At 36.8% G+C, this 20,845-nt stretch overlaps 2 protein-coding genes and 1 non-coding gene across 5 annotated transcripts in view; 1 reads left to right on the forward strand and 2 right to left on the reverse strand.

The window, feature by feature from the left end:
* The window catches only part of ec (echinus), a 66,690-nt gene that overhangs the window by 44,633 nt on the left and 1,212 nt on the right, over positions 1–20,845 (reverse strand). The window contains exon 1 of one of the 3 annotated variants that reach the window (XM_067355885.1): positions 18,251–18,816. The exons of 1 other annotated variant lie outside the window; for it this stretch is intronic. Coding sequence is in view for 1 of the 2 variants with exons in the window: in XM_067355884.1 (XP_067211985.1) it covers positions 203–231 (29 nt within the window). In the remaining variant the exon portion in view is untranslated. Of the gene's footprint in view, positions 1–202; positions 1,998–18,250; positions 18,817–20,845 lie in introns of those variants that run through there. One more of the 3 variants, XM_067355884.1, reaches the window with a different exon arrangement.
* TRNAE-CUC (transfer RNA glutamic acid (anticodon CUC)) lies at positions 1,820–1,891 on the reverse strand. Its single transcript has one exon. It is a non-coding gene; the product is annotated as a tRNA-Glu (tRNA).
* LOC105669407 (pyrokinin-1 receptor-like) lies at positions 7,564–13,066 on the forward strand. Its single transcript, XM_012362355.2, has 3 exons — positions 7,564–9,573; positions 9,668–9,855; positions 9,961–13,066. Exons 1-3 carry the CDS (start codon positions 8,862–8,864, stop codon positions 9,997–9,999), a joined length of 939 nt encoding a protein of 312 aa, XP_012217778.1. The 5' UTR covers positions 7,564–8,861; the 3' UTR covers positions 10,000–13,066.

Below are 20,845 nucleotides of genomic sequence, written 5' to 3' on the forward strand. Positions count from 1 at the left end.
TTATTGTCCCGCAGCATAAACTCGAGAGGCAATCTTTATTGTGCTTTAAACTATAGCACCAATTACTGAACTCGAGCCACAGTACTCGCGGGAACTCATAAAATAAAATTAGCGAGGAAGCTGCAATTTATAATTACAGGAGTAGATTGGAAAAGTCAGTTTATGCGTATGCGGAAATACGATAAAGTTTTATGATCCGTACCTCCGAAGAAATCGATTCCATACGAACATTCGTTGATCTCACAATTTCAATTTCCTTCTTAATTGAACACTTAAATAAACTTATTGCATTTTTTTTCCTTTTGAGAAAACGAAACACCGAGTTTTGCGCGTGAGAAGAAAAATCCCTTGAAGCGTCAAAAAAGGCAGAATCATCATAAAGAGCCATATGAAGGGTGAGACGCGCGACGGAGAAGGGAAGAGAACCGCCACGCTAAATGCTACTACAAGACTGAGTGGACGGCGTTAATTTCGAGGAGCAGAGAGAAAAGTGGTCGGAGCGAATACGTGCTTGAGAGCAGGCCTGGCGCCAGCCTCGTCGTCTTGGCTTTCAGGCTTCGGATACAATACTCTGGTCACATTTCTCTTCCAACGTCCCCCGCCATGGCGTTGCACTTATTATGGCCAAGCCGGCGAAGAAAGCCAGACGTGGCTGATTTTGTTCACGGTTTCAAATTCACAGATGATGGAAGTCATGCTCTGATAGCTTATAAATTTAATAATTGGAACTTTTCAAGGTGGCCGATTAAAATTGCAGATTTCTACCAATAATTTAACGCACGAACGAGTAATATAAGCTAGTTATAAACAATATAAATTATAAATTAATTAACAACATCGCTCGCATTAAATTTCTAATCTCTAATTTAGAATTCATAGATATAAAAAAAAATTTATATAAATCGAATAGTAAACAATACTAAGCTGTGAATCATTCAGTTATCATCGAATAGCAAAGAATGCAGCGCTAAGTAATCAAAGATATCAATCGGATGAGATTATTTTGACCGCGAAATGTCGACAAACTATTGTAAAAATCAGGAAACACTAATAAAAAAGGCATATTACGACACTGTCACTTCCCACTTTAATAGAATAGAAATCACCAAGAGCCAGGAAATAGAATACAATGATGCTTGATAATTACGTCGATCTGTCGCTCTTTGCAATCGAAATTGCGCGAAAAAGCATGAATCAAGCATAAATATACTCGCAACTTTACTGCACCCGCTATAAAATGGCTGATTTACTGCGAATGACAATTATCTTCAGTTGGCCATGTGCAAACTGCGAATAAGCCAACCAGTTGGCCTCCTGAAGTGTCGTCCCGCGTTAACCGTCCTTGGCGTGGCGCGCAACAGGAATTTCTATTTACACGACATGAATCGCGCCAACCAAGAACACTCGATTTCACGCCTTTCGAAGTTGTTGCGCGACAACATGCACCAAAATGGGCTATTGTCATGCACGGATCTAATTTTAGATAACGCCATGCGAGCGGAACGTGTCGGCCGCGACGTTAAACGAACTAATTTTTCATACTCGATGAAAGAATGGAAGCGTCGTATTATTAGCGAAACTTTAATTATTCTTCTGTTGTTATCAATCGCTTTTCACTTGCAATCCAAATCAAATATATAAACATTAATTCTATCAGAATGCTATCGACCTAGTCAGAGAGTGGAACAAAAGAGCCATGACAGTTCCATTAATTAATTATTTAAATCTGTGATATAAGACATAATTGCAAATTAGTACATTTTAAATTTTTGCAAAATATAAAATTGCCCTAAATTTTACAATAAATTTGAGCAAAAAATTCCGGTACCGGGAATCGAACCCGAGCCTCCTGGGTGAGAGCCAGGTATCCTAGCCACTAGACCATACCGGATTATGGGAGATGTGGTCTGTCGCAGTTAGATGCTGCACGCGATGTTACTTCTAAAATTATTCAATTGCAAGATATCAATGTATCAATCAAAAATGTTATTTTTGCTCAAATTTATTATTACTTTTACTTATTTATACAACACAAACCAAATTGCATTTCCTAAATTTATTAAAAATTACATTAATCTGCCATAGTAAATAAACTATTTATGCATTAAGCATATTAATTGTTCTGTAAAATAGCATAAATATTACAAATAAAATTATAAATAAAATAAATAGAAAAAAGTACCAAAAAAAATTAAAAAATAAATAAATTCTATTTAAAATATTTGCCTCCATAAAAGTGAAAAAAAGTTGTGAACAGTAAGCTTAGATATAACAATGCTAAAAACCACAATATAAAAATAAAATTATTTTTTTACATAAAAAGCTAGTTACATACATAATACATTTAAAATTGCAACCTTTTTGTTAGCTGCACAAGACAAAAGCCGTCTACAGTAAGTATTATACGATGCTCCGCAGGTTCCGTATTGTGGAGAAATTTCTTAAACGACAGTCGTCTTTCCCCTACGCGTGCGTGTTATGCATACTAACGTAACGCATCTTCGTTGTCTCCTACCATAATATACGTCAGCGTATTTATAGACGTACAACGACGCAGCGCCGGATTTCTTTCACGTCCGCGACACGCAACTTCTTAATTTTTTCACAAGCATCGCGGCAGCTGTAACAGCGCGCAATTTCTTTAAAAAAACGAAGAAGACGCACGACTGCGAATAAACGAGGAAAGAAAAAGAGACATCTAAAATCACTCGGTGATGAGACGAGGGTGGAAGACGTGGGACGTCGTGAATTACGGCATAAAGTTTAGACGCGGTTATTTTCGTTTGCCTTTCGTACGCGACGCGGGACGTAGAGGAGAAGAAATCGTCAGAGGCGCCGCGACGCCACCCCGTTCGAAAGAAAAACATGCAAATTAGGCCGCGCTGCCAATACAAGTCCAAAGACTTTGACGCGCAGAGCCGTTTGGCGGATATCGCCTGGTTGTAAAAGTTTAGCGCGCATAATAAAATGGATTTAAATGCGTGGACTGAATGAAAGACGAAGACGAGGATTCTGAATCATTCTGATTTTCCATGGAAAATTCTCGCACGATTTTACGCGTGGTCATCGAAATCTGCACGGCAGAATTTCTTAACGCGGAATCTTTTTTGCGTGTGTCTGTTTAATTCCACTAAAATGGATGTTTTGCGTCAGCACATCATCGCGCATTGCGTTGAGGCGTTTTGCGAGCGTTAGCGCGATGAGACTTGTCCCCGTGATAACAAGTCGACGCAGTCGACGCAAATAACAATATATGAACATCGCGGAAGAAGAAAGTTGGCAAAGTCTGAGGCAGCGAAAGAAAGCTCTGGCGATGTTGGCCACGCCGTAAAAAACGAGACTCTTCTTTATATTCGCAGAAAAATATTCTCTTTTCAATTGCGCGGTTCGTGGTTTGCACGGCAGATGCAGATGCGAAATATAATGAGAGAAGACGACTTTCGCAACAGAAAAATATTAATCTGATGGAGTGTTGAATTCGTTGGTTCGATTTTAATAATTATATAACTCATAATTTTAAAGATTTAAAGAATATATAATTCTCCTGACAGCTGCTCAAAATAATTATAGACAATTATGTGAAATAATCACATGCGTGGAAGAGAGAGATTAATTAAATGTGATTTCAGATATTCTATCTTACATGAATGTCGGTTTTTTATTCACTGAACGCGTCGTGCAGCGCGGAAATATTCATACTACTTTTAGTTTCAACGAAGCTTTAGCAATTACATTTGAAACGCGAGTGAATCCTGCGTGCGTTTTCGTCGGTAAACGCCTACGAATTAATTATGAATCGCATTGTGCTTCGCAGCCGTGTGAAACAAGTTAACGTGAGTTAGTTCCCGGTTTATCTGCACGGTTTTCCTGTAAAACGATGATTATTATGGTACTACATTCGCATATGTGTGAATATGAAGAAGTGGCACGAGAAGATATTCCTTACACCGGTGAACGTGTATGATTGAAACGGTGAGAATAAAGTGGAGTAAGTGAATAATTTAAGGATAGAATAAATAATCGAAAAACAATTTCACGGAAGCTTCACAATGTGGCATTCAGGATTAAATGAAAGCAGCAAGCCAAAGGAAAATCATTAGCGCACTAATCGAAAGAAAGAATCGTAAACAAATATTATACAATTAGATAGAAGAGATTTAAAAAGACCGTATACAGAATGTAGGCCGAAAGAAGCGCGGATACGATTCTGCAAAAATAAAGAATCGTTTCAAAGATCTTTTTTCAAAAAAAAAATTGCAACGAAAATATCCCAAGACGCATATATGTGTATTGTGTAGGCTCGGAAAGTTCTTTGAAGTTTGAACAACAAAAATAGGTAACGACGATGTTGAAGATATTTTTTTACTTCAAAACGTGATCGATACCTATGCGGAATATAGACCGAAAGAAGCGCGGATACGATTCTGCGAATAAAGAATCATTTCGAAGACCCTTTTCTCAACAAAAAAAAGTTGCAACAAAAACAGTCTAAGAAGCACGTGCGTGTATTGTGCAGACTTGGAAAGTTGTTTGAAGATTAACCGATGAAACAAGGCGAGAACGACGGTGAGACGAGGTTGAAAATATTTTTCGCTCCAAAACGTGATCGACGCGATAATCCCAGATTTCACAGGTCATTTTTCACAGCAGGGATTCAGGGATTTTCAAGTTCCGCAACCACGGAACTATCGAAATTTTCTATGTCAATAACGCAAAGAATGATCAATAAGCTTGCAAAGTGTGGCACATCTGCCGAACAGCGAATTCAGAAACTTTATGATTAATCTGTTAAAAAAGAGATTAGTTCAAACTAATTCCAATAATTATAAAAATTAAATAATTACAGAAAAGTTATTTATACAATTAACGTTGGAATTTCTAGTTGTATCGCGGAAATTTCGACGATACATGGTTTAGTATGGCTGATTTCTGCGTCCAATTAAACGATAATCTTTCAAGCCGGTCAAATCACGATACAATTTGGCCTCTCGCGACCAAAAAGACTTGAGTCGTCCTCTTTCTTCGTGCTTCCGAACGACTTTTAGGTTCAGAAGCGCAGATTACTGTAATTTACTTGGCGTTTCACAGGTGCGCTTTTGTTACGTCTCCTTTTTTCGCTCAAAAATCGCTCATAATTCGCAGCCGAATTTCTTGGAAGGCTACTTTTACACCCGACATTCGATTGCCGATTATAACGTACGATCGCTAATATTAAATCTCATACACAATTACGTAATTTGAATACGTATAAAAAATTACTCTCCTCATATATATTAAGTTATTCTTTTCTTCTTTTTAACTTAAAAGCTATAATAACCAATAGCACACAGAAAACTAGATATATTTTACACATCTTTTTGTTAAACACTTGTAATTATTCTTTCAAGTAGTTTCGTAAATAAACTTAAACATGCTAAAATATTCTGTTTGCAGAAGCATGTTTACTAATTGAAATCACGCGATAAAAAAAATAACTAAACCAAAAATATTTAATAAATCATGCGTTTATTTCAATGTTCTGCTTATTTTTAAGCAATTAGTCATTCAGAAGTGTTGAAGAATTTAGAAAAATTCTGTTTCTGTTGTTTTGTGTTACAATCGAAACGCCAACCTCAGACATGAACCCGTACATTTTTTCAAAGATGCACCTGCATACGAAAATATCGAATGTTACCGAGCTGTGCATCACGCTTGCGGTCTACAGGAAAAACTTGTCCAACTGGTCATGCATAAAATACATCGAGTCTATTGACACGAAGACCAGAAGCGAAGCACGAGAGAGCACGAGGCTGCGGTAAAGCGTGCAGGCTCTTAATAAATTGTTCTTTTACGATTCTTTTGTCGCGACACGGAATGTACATAACGCGGACTATCCCCTTACAATTTTCCATTCCAATAAAAACATCCGCAGTGTTACGAATAATGCTGAAAATACACCGCTTAATGAAACTTACACATTGGCGAGCAAACATTCATTCACAACACTGTAGCGCAACGGAATGATTTAATTCACATGGTATGCTCGTAAATAGCACAAATGTGGAAAAAATACCGTAACAGAACATTACAGCATGCTAATCATGACTGATTATATGATAAACGCGAGAAGGGAACTCTGTCACGGCATAGTTAGCTTCGACTAATGTTCGGCCACTCAACTTCATGCGAAGCGGCTCGAACAGGTGTGACAGAAGGCCTGCTAGGTGTGCCACGTTTTAAATAAATAAACTAGCCAGACCCAAGGTAAACTTTCGTGCGAGTTGACGAAGAAGACTAACCCAATACGTATTTCCTCTATACGTCTACACAGCTGCGACCAGGTGTAAACGTACGCTGTTACATATTGTGAATAAAATAAAGATGGCCGAAATATCGTCCGAAATTTAGATCTTAAAAAAATAATTCTTGGCACAAATCAATAATAAAGTAATTGTTACGAAGTTGTGTATTTATTTTAAATAAATACAAACTGAGCGACCATATGTGCCTTGAATGATGTAGTTTATATGTCATCATAAACTGCTGGATTTAATTAAAGTAGACTTTCGCTCGCAGGCATAAAAAAAAAGATTTTACTGGAATGCGTGATGGCGTCTGCTCCTAATTACCAATCTCAAACCTGTACGAGAAGACCTGTATAACCAGTGTAAGCGATGAAATTTTATGGGAAGTGTAAACGGGATATCGATAATTATAAAGCAATTATAAAATATCTGTTGCGTAAAAATTTCAACGCACAGCTATAACTTTAGACCAATAAGAGATATTGAAAATTTTAGTATCATAAAATGTGACGTAACCGTGAAATGGTAAACAATAGAAAGTACAGTAAGAACCATAAAATAAAATGATCAACATCAAATATCTAATAATCCGGCTTTTATCGCTCAAGTTTTCAATAGTGCGGCTAAAGTGCCGTGATATAACGTCTTTTATTAAATTTATTTGCAACATTCGATTATACGACAACTACTTCACACCGATGGAATGCTGGAGTACTGCGTGATGATAATACGGCTCACTGATTATTGTGAGGCTCGAAGCCTCTTCAGGGTCGCTTAAGTTACATCGTGATGATGCCGAAGCGGCGAACCGGTTATGGCCCTGGGGCCCTTGGGCTCTGCCACTGCACTTATTTGGCCCCGAGATCGCCCTCCATCACTAACCCGATCCCAAAGCAGACGAAAACAAGAAGAAAAGGGCGCGAAGAAACCCGTAAAAATTAACCACGCGCGCTCGCTCGCACCTGGTCCAAGGATGAAAACATATAGCCGAACATTGCCTCGAAGCTCTTCACCAAGAAGATAGAGGCTCTAACCACCTGTAAGGTTTTTATAAATGCTGCGTCTAATAAAGCGATCTATCAAGTTTATAAATGAAATAATCTCTGATACGCGAATATAGCGAGCAAGGAAAACGTGTACACGTAAGTGACATAAATATAATCCTACATATTGTACGTAACTTTTGCTCATCTCTTTCACTGCCAGCGGACGCTTTACAAAAAAGGAGAAATTGGCTGAAAGAGTCAAAAAATGTACGAGCATCACCGCTGAAATATAGCTGCCATAGTGTCCGGGAACGAAATAGATATTAACGTGTCGCGAATACAATGCAATAAATATTTGTCATGTCGCTCCGCCCTCGCAATTTTTAATTCGCTCCATCCTTCCGGCGACAATGGACGGCATAGTGTTCCCTTCCTCAGGTTCTTCCTCTCGATAACGCGTCGATTGTGAGCGTCTTTGGAGCACACAATGCGCCAGATAGTCGCGCTCCATTTTCACGGAGATACAACACCCCAGGGTGCGCGCCAAAAGGGCTGGACTTATAAATCGCACGATAAATCTATCAGCGGCAAAAGCTGACCGATATCGCGCCCATGGCCGCTTGCCAGAAGCGTCCTGCAAATCTCGCAGTATTATACACCCGTGTGCAGATCTCTCTCTCTCTCTTTCTCTCTTTTTCTCTTTCTCCCTCTCTCATACTCCTCATTGGCACAACAACATTACCAGTCGCTACAGTTCAACTCGACTCTTCTCTTTTTCGAGAACGAATGAGCCATAAGCAGCACAATTTATCCCAGCGTCGTTATTTTTTCTTGCTCGGTCGTTATTCGCGACCAGAAAGCGGAGCCCTTCGAGCGAGTCTCCAAGGCTGGACGCTTCCTTCTCGTAAATAAGAAAGTCTATAACTTCCCCGCAAGACGTTCGATGTGCTTTCATATTTACTCTCATAGCTTATTATGCAAATTGCTAAAGTCTGTTAACGAAAGTTGAAAAATGTCAGCGTCCGTATGGCACGGGATTGAAAAAGTATGAATAAATTTTCTCGATTGCGATTGTTACGCTTATAATCTTGACAATACATAATAGTTTGCGTTAATTTTTTTCGGTGCAAGCACCGTCAAAATAAGATTCCAATATTCGACTTGTTAAAGATCTTCGCACTTCGCTAAAGATCCACTCTACGAAATGAAACGGTTGCGTGTCGGCAAATTGTGTAATATTGTTAGTGTCCGCCTATGATATTACAGGGCGTCACACTCCCATAGGAGAAGGTAAATAGATGGTGATCCTACAAGCTACCGCCTGGACGCAGTCAGTAACACGCGTACAGACCGTTGAGGCAACGTGTGCTACCAATTTGTCGCATTTAAGTTCTTTCATATTTCTTCCGGCGATATAACTCGTACTTCGGCTCCGGCGAAGAAATCCTATTAGTAGAAACACTAAAGTTCAACGGAAGTGTGAAAGTCTCGAGAGCCAGCGGAGTGTATATAAACTTTTGCGAAGCACGCGATTAATTACTTCAATTCGTACGGATAAAATATTAAACAAGTGACAAGCGTTAAGTACATCATGTTCAACGAACACGATATGAGAGCAATTCGAAAATACGTAGACAATCCATTTCCAACTTTTCGGACGAATCCTATCTCGACGACAAACCCTACGAAGATGAACATCATCATACCGATCATTCCCGAGCCTACACGCGACATTATGGATTTCACACTGGTGGTAGCAGGTGTCTGTTTAAATATTTTTCTCGCTCTTATCGTTGCACTGAATTCTTCCATGTACACTTCCACCAATTGCTACGTAATAAGTCTCGCGTCTTCGAGCCTGATAATTCTGCTCGAGCCACTACAGCAGGTACTTCGCTGGATCTCCGATATCGATTTAAATATGAATCTCGATTATATATTTTTGGTGACCTTCGCCACATCTATCCTGATAATAATTCAACTGAATATCGAGACGTACGTTATTATTTGTCAAAAGAATTCGCCGCTCCGCAAACCGCTGCAGAAGGTTTCAACGGCTGCAAAAGGTATTTTATTTATATGGGTAATGTCCATCATGGTGGCATCTCTGGAACTAAGCTTATACGAGCACTACGAAAAAGAAGTTATGCACGATATCTTCGTGTCGTTCACCGTTATGTTTCTAATATTTCCGTGTTTTATCTTTATTATGGTCGACTGTTTCATTCTGTACGACCTGATAATATCAAGGTCGATAGAGGGAACGTGGCCGAGCGAAGATGTCGAGCGTTTCGTTTTTCTGGGTGAGTAAAGATTTAATTCCAATATTAATACGAGCATGGCAAAGTTATATAATAAAGCATATGTAAGTTTCAAAATAACGGTGGCGCGTTACAGTTGGCATTACTATCGGATTTTTTCTAACTATGATACCATATCGAGTCGTGAGAGCTATCGCTCTTGTAACAACGACTTGCTGTAGCGACATAACTATAGAGGTGGTTTATACGATGGTTAAAATGTACCCGATGATTCTGCCAATAACATGTTACGTGATATCAAAAGAATTTCGTCAAGCGCTCGAGGTTCGCAATAACAAATACATTACCGAAAGTTTCAAACATTTTTATATTTATAAAGTTGCCACTATTCTCTCTATTAACAGATTCGATAATGTTTATATTTTTCAGATGACGCTACGTTGTCAACGGCATGAAACTTCCACGTGATATAACAATCACAAATACTCAAACAGCAAAGTATCAAAATACACCTACAACTTTTTATTCAGATAGCACGTAATGTATTTTATTGCGCTTTTAGAAAAAAAAAAGATCTGTCACTTCGCACATTTAAATAATTTATTATTCCTGAGAAGAACTTAAAATTCACGTGTGCAATAAGCAAGCACATCCGCTCTCATGAGGGAAAAGAGAAGCGTCGAGCAGAGAGTCTGCACACAAATTTTCGAATTCACTGAGCTCTCTGTATGCAAATTAGCTTCCCTTTAAGCCTCTCCTCCGAGAGAGGAAAAGTTGAGCCAGCATTGTACTTATGGGCCTACTATATTCTTATATAAATAAAAAGATACGCATTTCGTTTTGTGTAAACTGATAGATATTGCGTCTTTAAATTACAAGTATTACCAATTGCGCACACAAAATTATTATTTTATATGTGTGTGTTGTTTGTTGTAATATATTATTACATAAGATCATAAAATACATTAAAAATATATTATTGTAATAATAAACAAATCTTTTAGAAAGATCTTTTACGAAAGATTAAAAAATTATGATTACTTGAACATTCTATATCGCGTATTCAACATGCGCGTTTCACTGAATTAAAATTACATTCGGGTAAAAGACATTTCCTCAAAGCCATTCAGCTGTAACACGACGCTTCCTTTCTAAGGAGTTGGTATTTATCAAATCGAGGATAAAATCGAGTCAACCAACAACTACCAAGTTGTAGCCTCCTGTCCCCTCGCGATTAGGAATTCCTCTCGCGATTCGTTTCGTATTCCTTCCCTCCAATTTCATGGCAGCATCCAAACGAGGAAGTTTGCCAACGGCACTTGTAAACATCGAGCAGTGCATTGAAGAAAATAAGATTGCTGGCCTGTTTGCACTTAAGCCTGTTCACAATGCTTTGTGTGTTAATTATTGTTTATAATAAATATCTTAAAGAAAGCGTTCAGATTCAATCATATTTTAGAGTCTCACAATACCGTCTTGAAATGTTGTAAAAAGATTTGTAATGAATAAAATTTTTATATAATATATATATAATATATAATATATAAAAATTTTATTCATTATATTATATTATAATTACTCGATTTTTTCAGGAAATGTATTAATGATAGCGGATTAAAATACAGAGTCATTCTTTATAAGCAGATTCTCACGGAACATTGGAAAGAAGATACTTGAAAACAATGTACTTTATACACTCCCTACATAAGTAATCTCTATAAAATGTCAGTACTAGGTATGTTCTACGTGTCGTCGCGCTGCGCATAAAAGGAAGATAACGAAGAACCAGGAAATCGGTGAACCAGAACACACCGACAGGAAATTCCGGCTCGACGAATGAGCTAAGTTCGTCTTTCCACATATATTTTTCAGACATCCGAGCTGCTTTATGAGGTTTAACTTTCATCATTGAAAAGAAAAATTTTTTATAATACAATACGTAATAAAGCAATAATAAAAAAATATAATAAACATTAAATTAATTACATTAACGTTGAAAATTCTTTATAAAATATTCTACTGCAAAATCTAAAATTTCTTCAAGAATTTATATTTATATATTTTTATTAAAACACTTTTTTTACTTCTGCAATCCAGTCTAGTGTTTGCAACTTGATATTATTCACAAATACCGTGTCATGTTAGTTTCTCGCAAACGTGGGACAATTGAAACAAAGAAAAGTCTTGCTATACAGGCCAGCATTTAACTTTCTCCATTGCCATGTGTTGTTTACACCGTGCTAACATTGTGGTTTACTTTAGTTTTTTCTAATAATAAGCAATGTGTGTAATTCACTTTTAAAAATACATCGGAAATGTCAACACAATAAAAAAATATCACTTTGAAGAGACTAAACTGTGAACAGCGTGCTCGTCCTTGCGGCCGAAATTTCGCAACACTGTCACGAGCAAATGCTCGCATCTAGCCTATGTCTATGGTTGGCACTCTATAAATACGCATCGCGTGCGATTTAAAAGTGCAACTACAGTAGTAGCTATAGCGCTGTCTCGTAAGCGCTATAGCTAAAATATTTCTAGCCGCCTCGTTGTTCAAGAATTAATAAAACGCAGCGAGCGTCCGAGACTTATCGAAGCGTGTTTTAACGCGAGGCAAAAATCGAACTAGGATTACCGGTGCTGCAGGTGCATGCATATGTATAAGCGCATCGCTGCGTCGTGGGGGACATGGGAAAAACGATAGACGCCGTGCTGTTTGCGGTAGCCACTCGGAACGAATGAATGCGAATCGAACGTAACATTCACCCGACGCGACGTGTGAATGAAGCGACCGAGCAACGCGGATAGGAACTCCATTCACGCTCGCCGCCGTAAAAAGCAACGCGACTGTATCGATTGCAATCAACATCGAGTTTTACGGGGTCCGACGAACACCCGGAGCCTTGTTCATTCGTTTACTTGCGCTCTTACACTCGAAATGTACGCGGTCTTAATTATTAACTTTTCGTCGTAAAACGACCTAGCGTGATGCTTCTTTATGTCGCTCTCGAAAGAGTTTCACGATACAAGTGCAATGCATAACAGCGCAATGAAAAAGTTCATTGTCGCTAGTAATTTTAGATAGTAAATTAAATTTTTAAAGACGCTGCTTTATTCAAAGCAAACGACAACAATCAGCAACAACAACAGCAGCATTTTACACTGCGATTAAAGAATCATAACAGCTTTAAAGTAAAAATTCAGCGTTACTGGATGCTTTACCAAACACGTCGTGCACAATTTATGAAACATTCCCGATATAAATCAACGCGACCTTTATTTTCACGCTAGCTAATCCAAACATCGATATACCACGCTTGTGCTTCGCGGGAAAATGTTTTATCAAGTGCGGGTGTCTGAAAAGCCTCGAGAAATTTCTAGCTGGCGCAGCCGCTCCGGTTAATGAGTTTGGAAATACGTTGCAAACCTTGCGCAAAACCTTCCGTCTCGATCTGCACGATAACAAACTGCGGATATTTTCAGAAAATCAAATAGCTGTTAAGAAGAATTAACATGGAATTTTATGTAGCAGGGCGAATTTTAATAAGTTCATGTTCTGCGGATAAAATTTTATAATATAATATATAATCACGATTACTTGGTGACAAAAAATAAATAATAAATAAAATCAACATATTGGAAAGTATGAGTTGCGAAATTGCTGAAAATTTTAAGATAATATTCAAGCGTGAGTACCAAGAGAAGAGAGTATTATACATATATTATCATATATTCAATCTTTATAGCCATCGTCCAAACCGAGTTTGGTAACCGTTACTGGCTCCCGGACACGTTTCTGTTGGATAAAGTCTTACGAAGTTTTAATGAAATCATAGCCGGGAGATCCAGCCCGAAATTGTACTCTCTTCAATATATTACGCCTCCTGGTGCTTACGTGCAGCCGCAAACAAAATCGGTATTTTATATAGTTAAAGTTCGGCAACATTTTTTTTGTCAGAATAATCAAGCCAAAATGTTTAAAATCTCATTTTTAAAAATTTAAAATTTCTTGAAAACAAAGAAGATAAAAAAATCTCCTAATTTATAACATTAGTAAATAAAAAAATCACGAAAAAAAAGATACAAGTTAAGAATTATATCACAAGATTGTTGTGAGCAATTTAATTATTATGATCATCACGCTGTGACTCGGAATGCTCGTCACTTAAGACCAAATAATCATGAATATATTCATCAATGAATGACTCCGTTAGTTTTGTCACGAAATATACCGCATTCGTAATGATATTATTGTTACACATATATACTCAGTTGACGTTGTGCTATTCATATTAGTTGAACTGTCGCGAATAAATTATTTATGAATTCCCATTCGATATTCCTCATCGATTTTCGTCATTCATATTTTGCATGCCGATCACACGATGCAGATGATTAAAAGTCCGTGCCTCCGGGCAAAATTATTTTTTGTTTTTTTTACTCCCTCGTATGATTTCACGGCGATAAAGGTCAGAGTGTGATTAAATGCCACATAAAATACGGTTGCACCAATCATCCGTGACTTATGGAATTAAAACAATGGAATTTATATTAAAAAATTTTTAATTATTTTATTTTACGTTAAATTTATTTAAAAAATTTTTATATTCTATAGCTTACAACTTATATTTTCAATTTACTGTTATTGCTAATTTCCTTCTTGTTCCCAGTATTAATTGTTTCGGGCAAAATCATAAATTTATGCGGCACATAACATACCATTGAATTAAATCGCGGAATACCTGCATTGTGTTAAATGCATCATGTCACGACGGAACAACAGAATCGAGAAACGATTCAGCGTGCATTTGGTGGGAACTTGCATGAAGAAATGAATGGATCTTTCGTCGGTAGAACGAGCAAGAAGTTGATGTATGTCTCCGCCGTGTGTTTGAATGCAAAGGGAACCTTTCGCTATAATGCGATAAATGAGACAGGGGCTTTGTCAACGAAGAACATTCTGAAGTTTCTGCCTGTGCCACTGTGCAAATGCGAAATAAAGTAAATGTATAACAAAGGAGTCTTTACAATATCTCGGTAATCAGGATTTCTGAATTGCACTTTTGTATTAAGTACCGCTGCAAGAAACGACAGCGTGGGCAATAAAACCACGAAAAAAAAATGATACTTCGCGCATGTTTCCTTCCATTGAAATAATTTCCTATTTCACGTTAGTTGAATAATCTCACTTGAGAAGGATTAAAGTCGGCGTGTTAACGAGAAACTAAATCTTTAAAAAATATCTCCAGTAGCTTCCTAGACATCGCTAAGAGCCATCCTCAACGATCAGTGCACTCTCCTGACACCCTGTATATACCTACAGTCTAAGGCAATGTGTGGGTGGACGTTTTGCAACGAGGTAACAGGACCGAGGAACGTCTCTGTGCAAAGCCGGGGTGGATGCAGAATAGAGCGCCCTGTACAAATTCTTCGCTTCAAAAAAATATCCAGCGTGAGTCAGACTCCACCGTGAAGAGCGATGTTGCATGAATATTTCGACACACGTTTATTTATACACCTATGTACTTCGCCATGTCATGCAAATCTGATAAAATCACTTAATTATTATTATCGAATAAATAAATCTTAATTCTTAAAATATACGTAATTATAAAATTGGACAGCTCTAATAATTAAACTATGTTAAACGCATTTAACGAATTTGTACAAATATGTTTATATAATTGCAGAGAAATCTATCTATAAAAATTTAAATATTTACTTTAAATGTTCAATAAACATTTAATTTGACATTCTAATTATAAAGCCCTCATGATTTAATTATCCCAGATTTTCCAATTATCAATAACTGAACATCGGTAATCTCACTTGTTCTACATAGAATAATTTAAAGCATCATCGAACCGAGCTTATCAGCGTCTAATGGTAAACATCGAACCGTGATAAAAGCGATAAAGGCACCACACTCACTTGTTTTTCATTTAAATAGATTTAAATGCAGGCGATAGCTGGTATCGCCATTATAGCGAAACGACTACGTTTATTCTTTGTTCTGAAACGCTCCAAATTATGACGTTCTCGTAAAATTTCTGCTCAATAGCATATAAGCACGAAGGACGTACAAGCGAGAAACGAAGAATGGTAGGTGGCAGCGATCGTTAATGCGATCACATTAAGATCGAATGATTGCGTGCGGCGGCACTAACAATAAAATTATTTTCAGTATATATATATATATATGAAGAGAATCATTTTTATCACCATCGGAATAGTAATAAATAAAAAAAAAATTATACATTTCTTCGTCGATACATTATGACATGATTCAATAAAATATCACAGTGCACATAAAGTACTATGTAAAAATATTCAAATTCTATTATTACAGACTTTAAAATGCATTTTCTAAAATTATTCTAAATTATTAGAAGAAATCATTTCGAAACAAAGAAACATGGGAAAGATCTATCAACATTTTTGCAATAAACAGTAGAACAAAGGAATGAGAATAATGTCGCTCAATATTGTTGAATGTTATTTGCGATCGATACAACTCACGATATATGGTTATTAAAATTTTCCTCGTGTTTCATAAAAGAATGTAGGAAATGTAAATCGCTATATCTGTCAAAAACTTTTGCAATAATGGACTTTCGTGGCGGTTCGTCGAATTTCCGATATATCATATGAAATCTTGCGATACGTCACGAAAATATGAGAAAAGTTAGGAGGAAATATGATTGAAAGTATATTGAAGTAAATATTGCTTGCGGATAACAAAGTGCCATCTCTTTTTAAAGCAATTTACATATATCGCAAATAAAAGATGGAAATGATGAAAAGAATGATAAAATCTAATTTACATCTCGCAATAATTGCAGTAGAAAGTGTTGGCAAAATAAATCGTATACACTGGCACTTCCAAAATATATATGGAATAATAAAATCAAATAGAATTTGTCATATAACGAAATAAAGCAAACGATTTGCATGCGATTTGAGAAACTCGTGTCTATATGCAAAATAAAGTCTCGTTCGCTTTCATTCGCATTCCATATACGAACGACGAATAAAAGTACACTATGAAACACGCTAAACGGCTCATTGTTCTCGAGAAGAAACAATGATGTGTGGGCAAACAACTGTCGAAATTTTCTGGCTGACAATGGATCGAAAAATTGAAAAGAAAAAAATTATATTGCAAAATATCGGTTCCTGGCGTACACGTATTCATTTCGTACAAGTACGATAACGGAAATGAAAATACTACCCGTAATCTTTATATCTTCTCTACCTTCTTTTGCACATAAAATGTGTTTTTAATTGCCTATCTTTAATTTCTCTTATCTCTTTGTGACGTCTTCCAAGTTGTGCATGCCGTGCGATACCGCTAAAATATAGCAAGATCACATTAACGCAGGTAACTTTATATCACGATAAAACACAAGGTTTCAGAACCAGCTGATATCAGAAAATATTATACAAGCTTCTGTCACGTCACTTATCTTTTGCTACATTTTAGAAGTTGAGTTATCTATTAATTATGTGTCATTTATATTTGACAGCCAAGCAAAATGTAAATAGTTTTATTTTTAGAGACACTACAACTGTACATGCAATTGGACTGACCAATTATGATACTAATTGCGGACCGCGGACTAATGGAATTTTTTCCGCGTAGTAAACCGCTTAAAATCACATTACTGTCTGATAATAATCTTGAAGCTGGAAGATGGAAACTGAAATGGCTTCAATCAAAATTTAATATTTTAGATTGTAAAAAATTTACGTATTAAAGTATTCAACATTTTTTTAATTATTAACGAAATTAAATGTCCGCATTGAAATAGCTGAACAACTTTTCACGGACGTTATTTCCAAATTGTCAATTTTCAGATTCGCCAAGCGTACTTTTCGTTCTCGGATTCATACCAAGTGCTGCTATTTTTTTACGAAGCTAATTCTTACTGCAAACTCGAGCGCAATATTTTGATATGTGATAAGTGAATGATAATATACACCTTGGCGAAAGTGCAAGATTAAATTGGACCTCCTGCACCGAACACGCGACGCTATTACGCACGACACGCTTTCTGCTCTACAAGGATGTCATTGTCGCACTACGTAATCAAGGTCGCTTATCATCGTGATGAGATCGCACGATTTAAATTCCTGTCAATTATACGCACAGGTGGTCCTCGCCGTGTGCGCGGTTACGTCCTTATTAGCGCGACTTATTACGCAAAACGATGCATCTTTTCTATTGCACAGTTACAACTATATGTTATATTGTAGAATATAGTGACAGAAGTATACTGTAAAAAAATTCAATAAATTTAGAAATAAAATGTAAAAATCACATAATAAATAACAGAAATATATTAAATATAGTGTAAAATTCATAAAATTATTAAATTTACAATATTTATTTAGTATATTTTCGTTATTTATCATGTAATTATCACATCTTATTTGTGCTAATTTATTGAATTTTTTATAGTGTAGTAAAGTAAGTATCTTTCGTCTTCCATTATGCACGCATACTTAAAGCAAGTAATTAAAAATCGAAAAGCAGTGTGTTTATAACCATTATGTCAAAAACATAAATCAAAATTTGTTTATATATAAGACAAATTGCATCAGAATATAAACAAGAATATGTCAATATAATACATTTGCAAGGTTCTTAAATTATTTTCAATTGCAACAATTCTTTGTACAAAAGTATGTCAATTGAAAAAAGACGAAGCTTTGCGCTTACCTTCATTGCAGTTTCAGATGTTCGTCTCGTGAATTTAAAGAAGCGACTTTCATTACGGAGCTCACGTTGCATCGATAATCACTGTTGATAAAACGGATGATTGACGGACAGGCGTCGTGAAAGCGGCAGGACAAACTGGCTGGGCAACAACCACAGTACCGTTTCGCCGATAATGCAATCCACGACAATCCACGACAATCCACGACTAGCTCATCTTTTGTCGCAATCGGCAAAATTGCGCGTATCGACGAGCATTATGCGTTCGTACACAAATCACAAGAAATGTCACGTAATTACGCGCGTAATGTAATTTTCGCAACACGAAGTGAGATGCTGCTCGCTGTCGCTCACTATCACCAACGTAAACCGAGTAAAAGTTCAAAAGTTTCGATGTCGAGTGCCGTAGATCATTGTCGATAGATCCCCCAGTCAATCGTGAACGATTTTCAAATCAATCCAGTTTTTTTCTCACAATTTTGATAAACGAGATACCGAAGTGATTCGATCACGGAGGGAAACGTCAATATCCAACCACACATTCAGCCGCGGTCGACAGTCCGCGTACACTGAAGCGGCTGAGGAGATCCACGCGACTCCGATGTGAAAGCGAGGCCGCGCAAGATGGCCGCTAGCGGGCGCACGTTTGTATTGGTCGACAACGCATGTCAGGTGCGCGACGCGCGCTATCGCAGTCGGAATGAATCGTCTTGCGCCGGTTATCGCAGTGATAAGAAACCATTGCAGTTCTTGGAAATTTGCATAAAAGTACAACTGACCCCAAACGATTGCTACAATTGTCACAAAGACAATTGTTTGTCAGCTTTTTAATAATTTTCAATAGTGCAAATGTACCTCTTAAACTTTTACTTCAAAAATTTAAATAAATAATTTAAATATTATCATTGTTGGCAATTAATATTATTATCAATTATTAACAATTATACTATCGTTATCAATATCATTATAATGCAATACGTGAAAGTTGATAAATAAATCATATAAAAGTTCTACATATTATCATTTTCTAATCTTTACTTCGTAAAATTAACATACGCGCCTCTTTATCAATTATTGTCGCTCAACACCTGTTTCCACCGCTAAATCTATTTTCCCGGCGGATGAAAATCATCTGCACGACGAATTGAAAATCCCGTTCCACGAGCAATTAACGATCCCCGCGGATCAGAGGCATCCCCAAGGCGTTCGACCCTGCAAGGAATGCAAGGTAACTGCAAATTTCCGGTAGGCTAGATTCTAAGCGAGATGGGCGTATACTCGTTCGAACTCCTTCTATCTGCTGCAGCCTTCTCATTCTCGTAATCACTTCGAACGCCGTTCGCTTCCGATGCACAGCTCCTCTTTTCTTTTCGTCATTCGATTGCAATTACGCAACTATGCTGCCACCCTTACGCAAGGTCGTTCTCTCTCGTCAAACGTTCTTTCGCGCTAAGCTAATTATTATTCCCATTAGACTTCCTAGTTTCGACTTCATCGCGTTTACACGCGATGCTAAAATTACCACACAGAATGTCCTGAAATCCTCAAACTTTGATTTCCTCTACCTTAAATTATAAAGTCAGATTCTTTATTTAAAACTAAAAATATCGTTTTTTTTTCTCCTTGATTTTGCATTAAATATTGTGAAAAAATAAATCCAATTAGCGAATTAAGCTTCAACGATAATTTAGTAATATAACGATTATGCAATTTTACTTTAAACCGTTTCATAAATTTTAGTCAAAGCTTGTATAAAAAGTATGAGTTTAACAATTTTCTCGAAATCTCAGTCAAAGTATTTTTTTTTTACGGAAATCTCACGCATGATATCACTCCACCCTGTTTGAGAAAAACTTGCTCGGTGTGATCATTACCACCTGTTTCTGCAACAGGTGTGTCAGGATCGTTAAGTGGATTGCAAAAGGGCGACGATTCGCGGTATGCGAGATTACAAACAAGCGTGTGTTCATGCACACGCGAGCATTTATGAATGCATCCCGCGGCCATGTACACATTCTAATACGCGCTATTATATGCAGTCGAACGGATGTTGAAAATCGTGAATATATCACGTTCTGTCATTACAAGCTGTGCTAAACCATGATTTACCGCAAAAGATCTGTGATCAAACGCATACTTTGATGTGGAAGAGTTACGTCATATCCCCACACCTCTTCTAAACAGCCATGCACAACTTTTCAAGATACAATTATGTCGCATTGCAATGTTTTTATATTCCTATAATTGTCATCCGTCAAGTCGTTAAAGTCGACTAAGCAGAAGAATGCTTTATACGAATAGAAATCAACAATTAAATGTTTGTAGTTTATATGTGAAATATAAATAATGGATGTATCAATATCTATCCACCTTTTTGGTGGACTCTAGATAAAATATTTTTTAGATAAAATATTTCTTAGATAAAATATTTTTTAGATAAAATATTTCTTAGATAAAATATTTCAATTTTCAAGCGCTTCATGCTTTCTTTTTTTCTCCTGTGATGTTATTGTCAAAAATACAAAATAAATACTGTATAAAGCTCTAGACAGAAATCGTCAAAGACATGTAAAATATCGAAAAGACTAATCTTTCATT

The sequence above is a fragment of the Linepithema humile genome, chromosome 5 (genome assembly GCF_040581485.1).
Source record: "Linepithema humile isolate Giens D197 chromosome 5, Lhum_UNIL_v1.0, whole genome shotgun sequence".
Classification (NCBI taxonomy): domain Eukaryota; kingdom Metazoa; phylum Arthropoda; class Insecta; order Hymenoptera; family Formicidae; genus Linepithema; species Linepithema humile.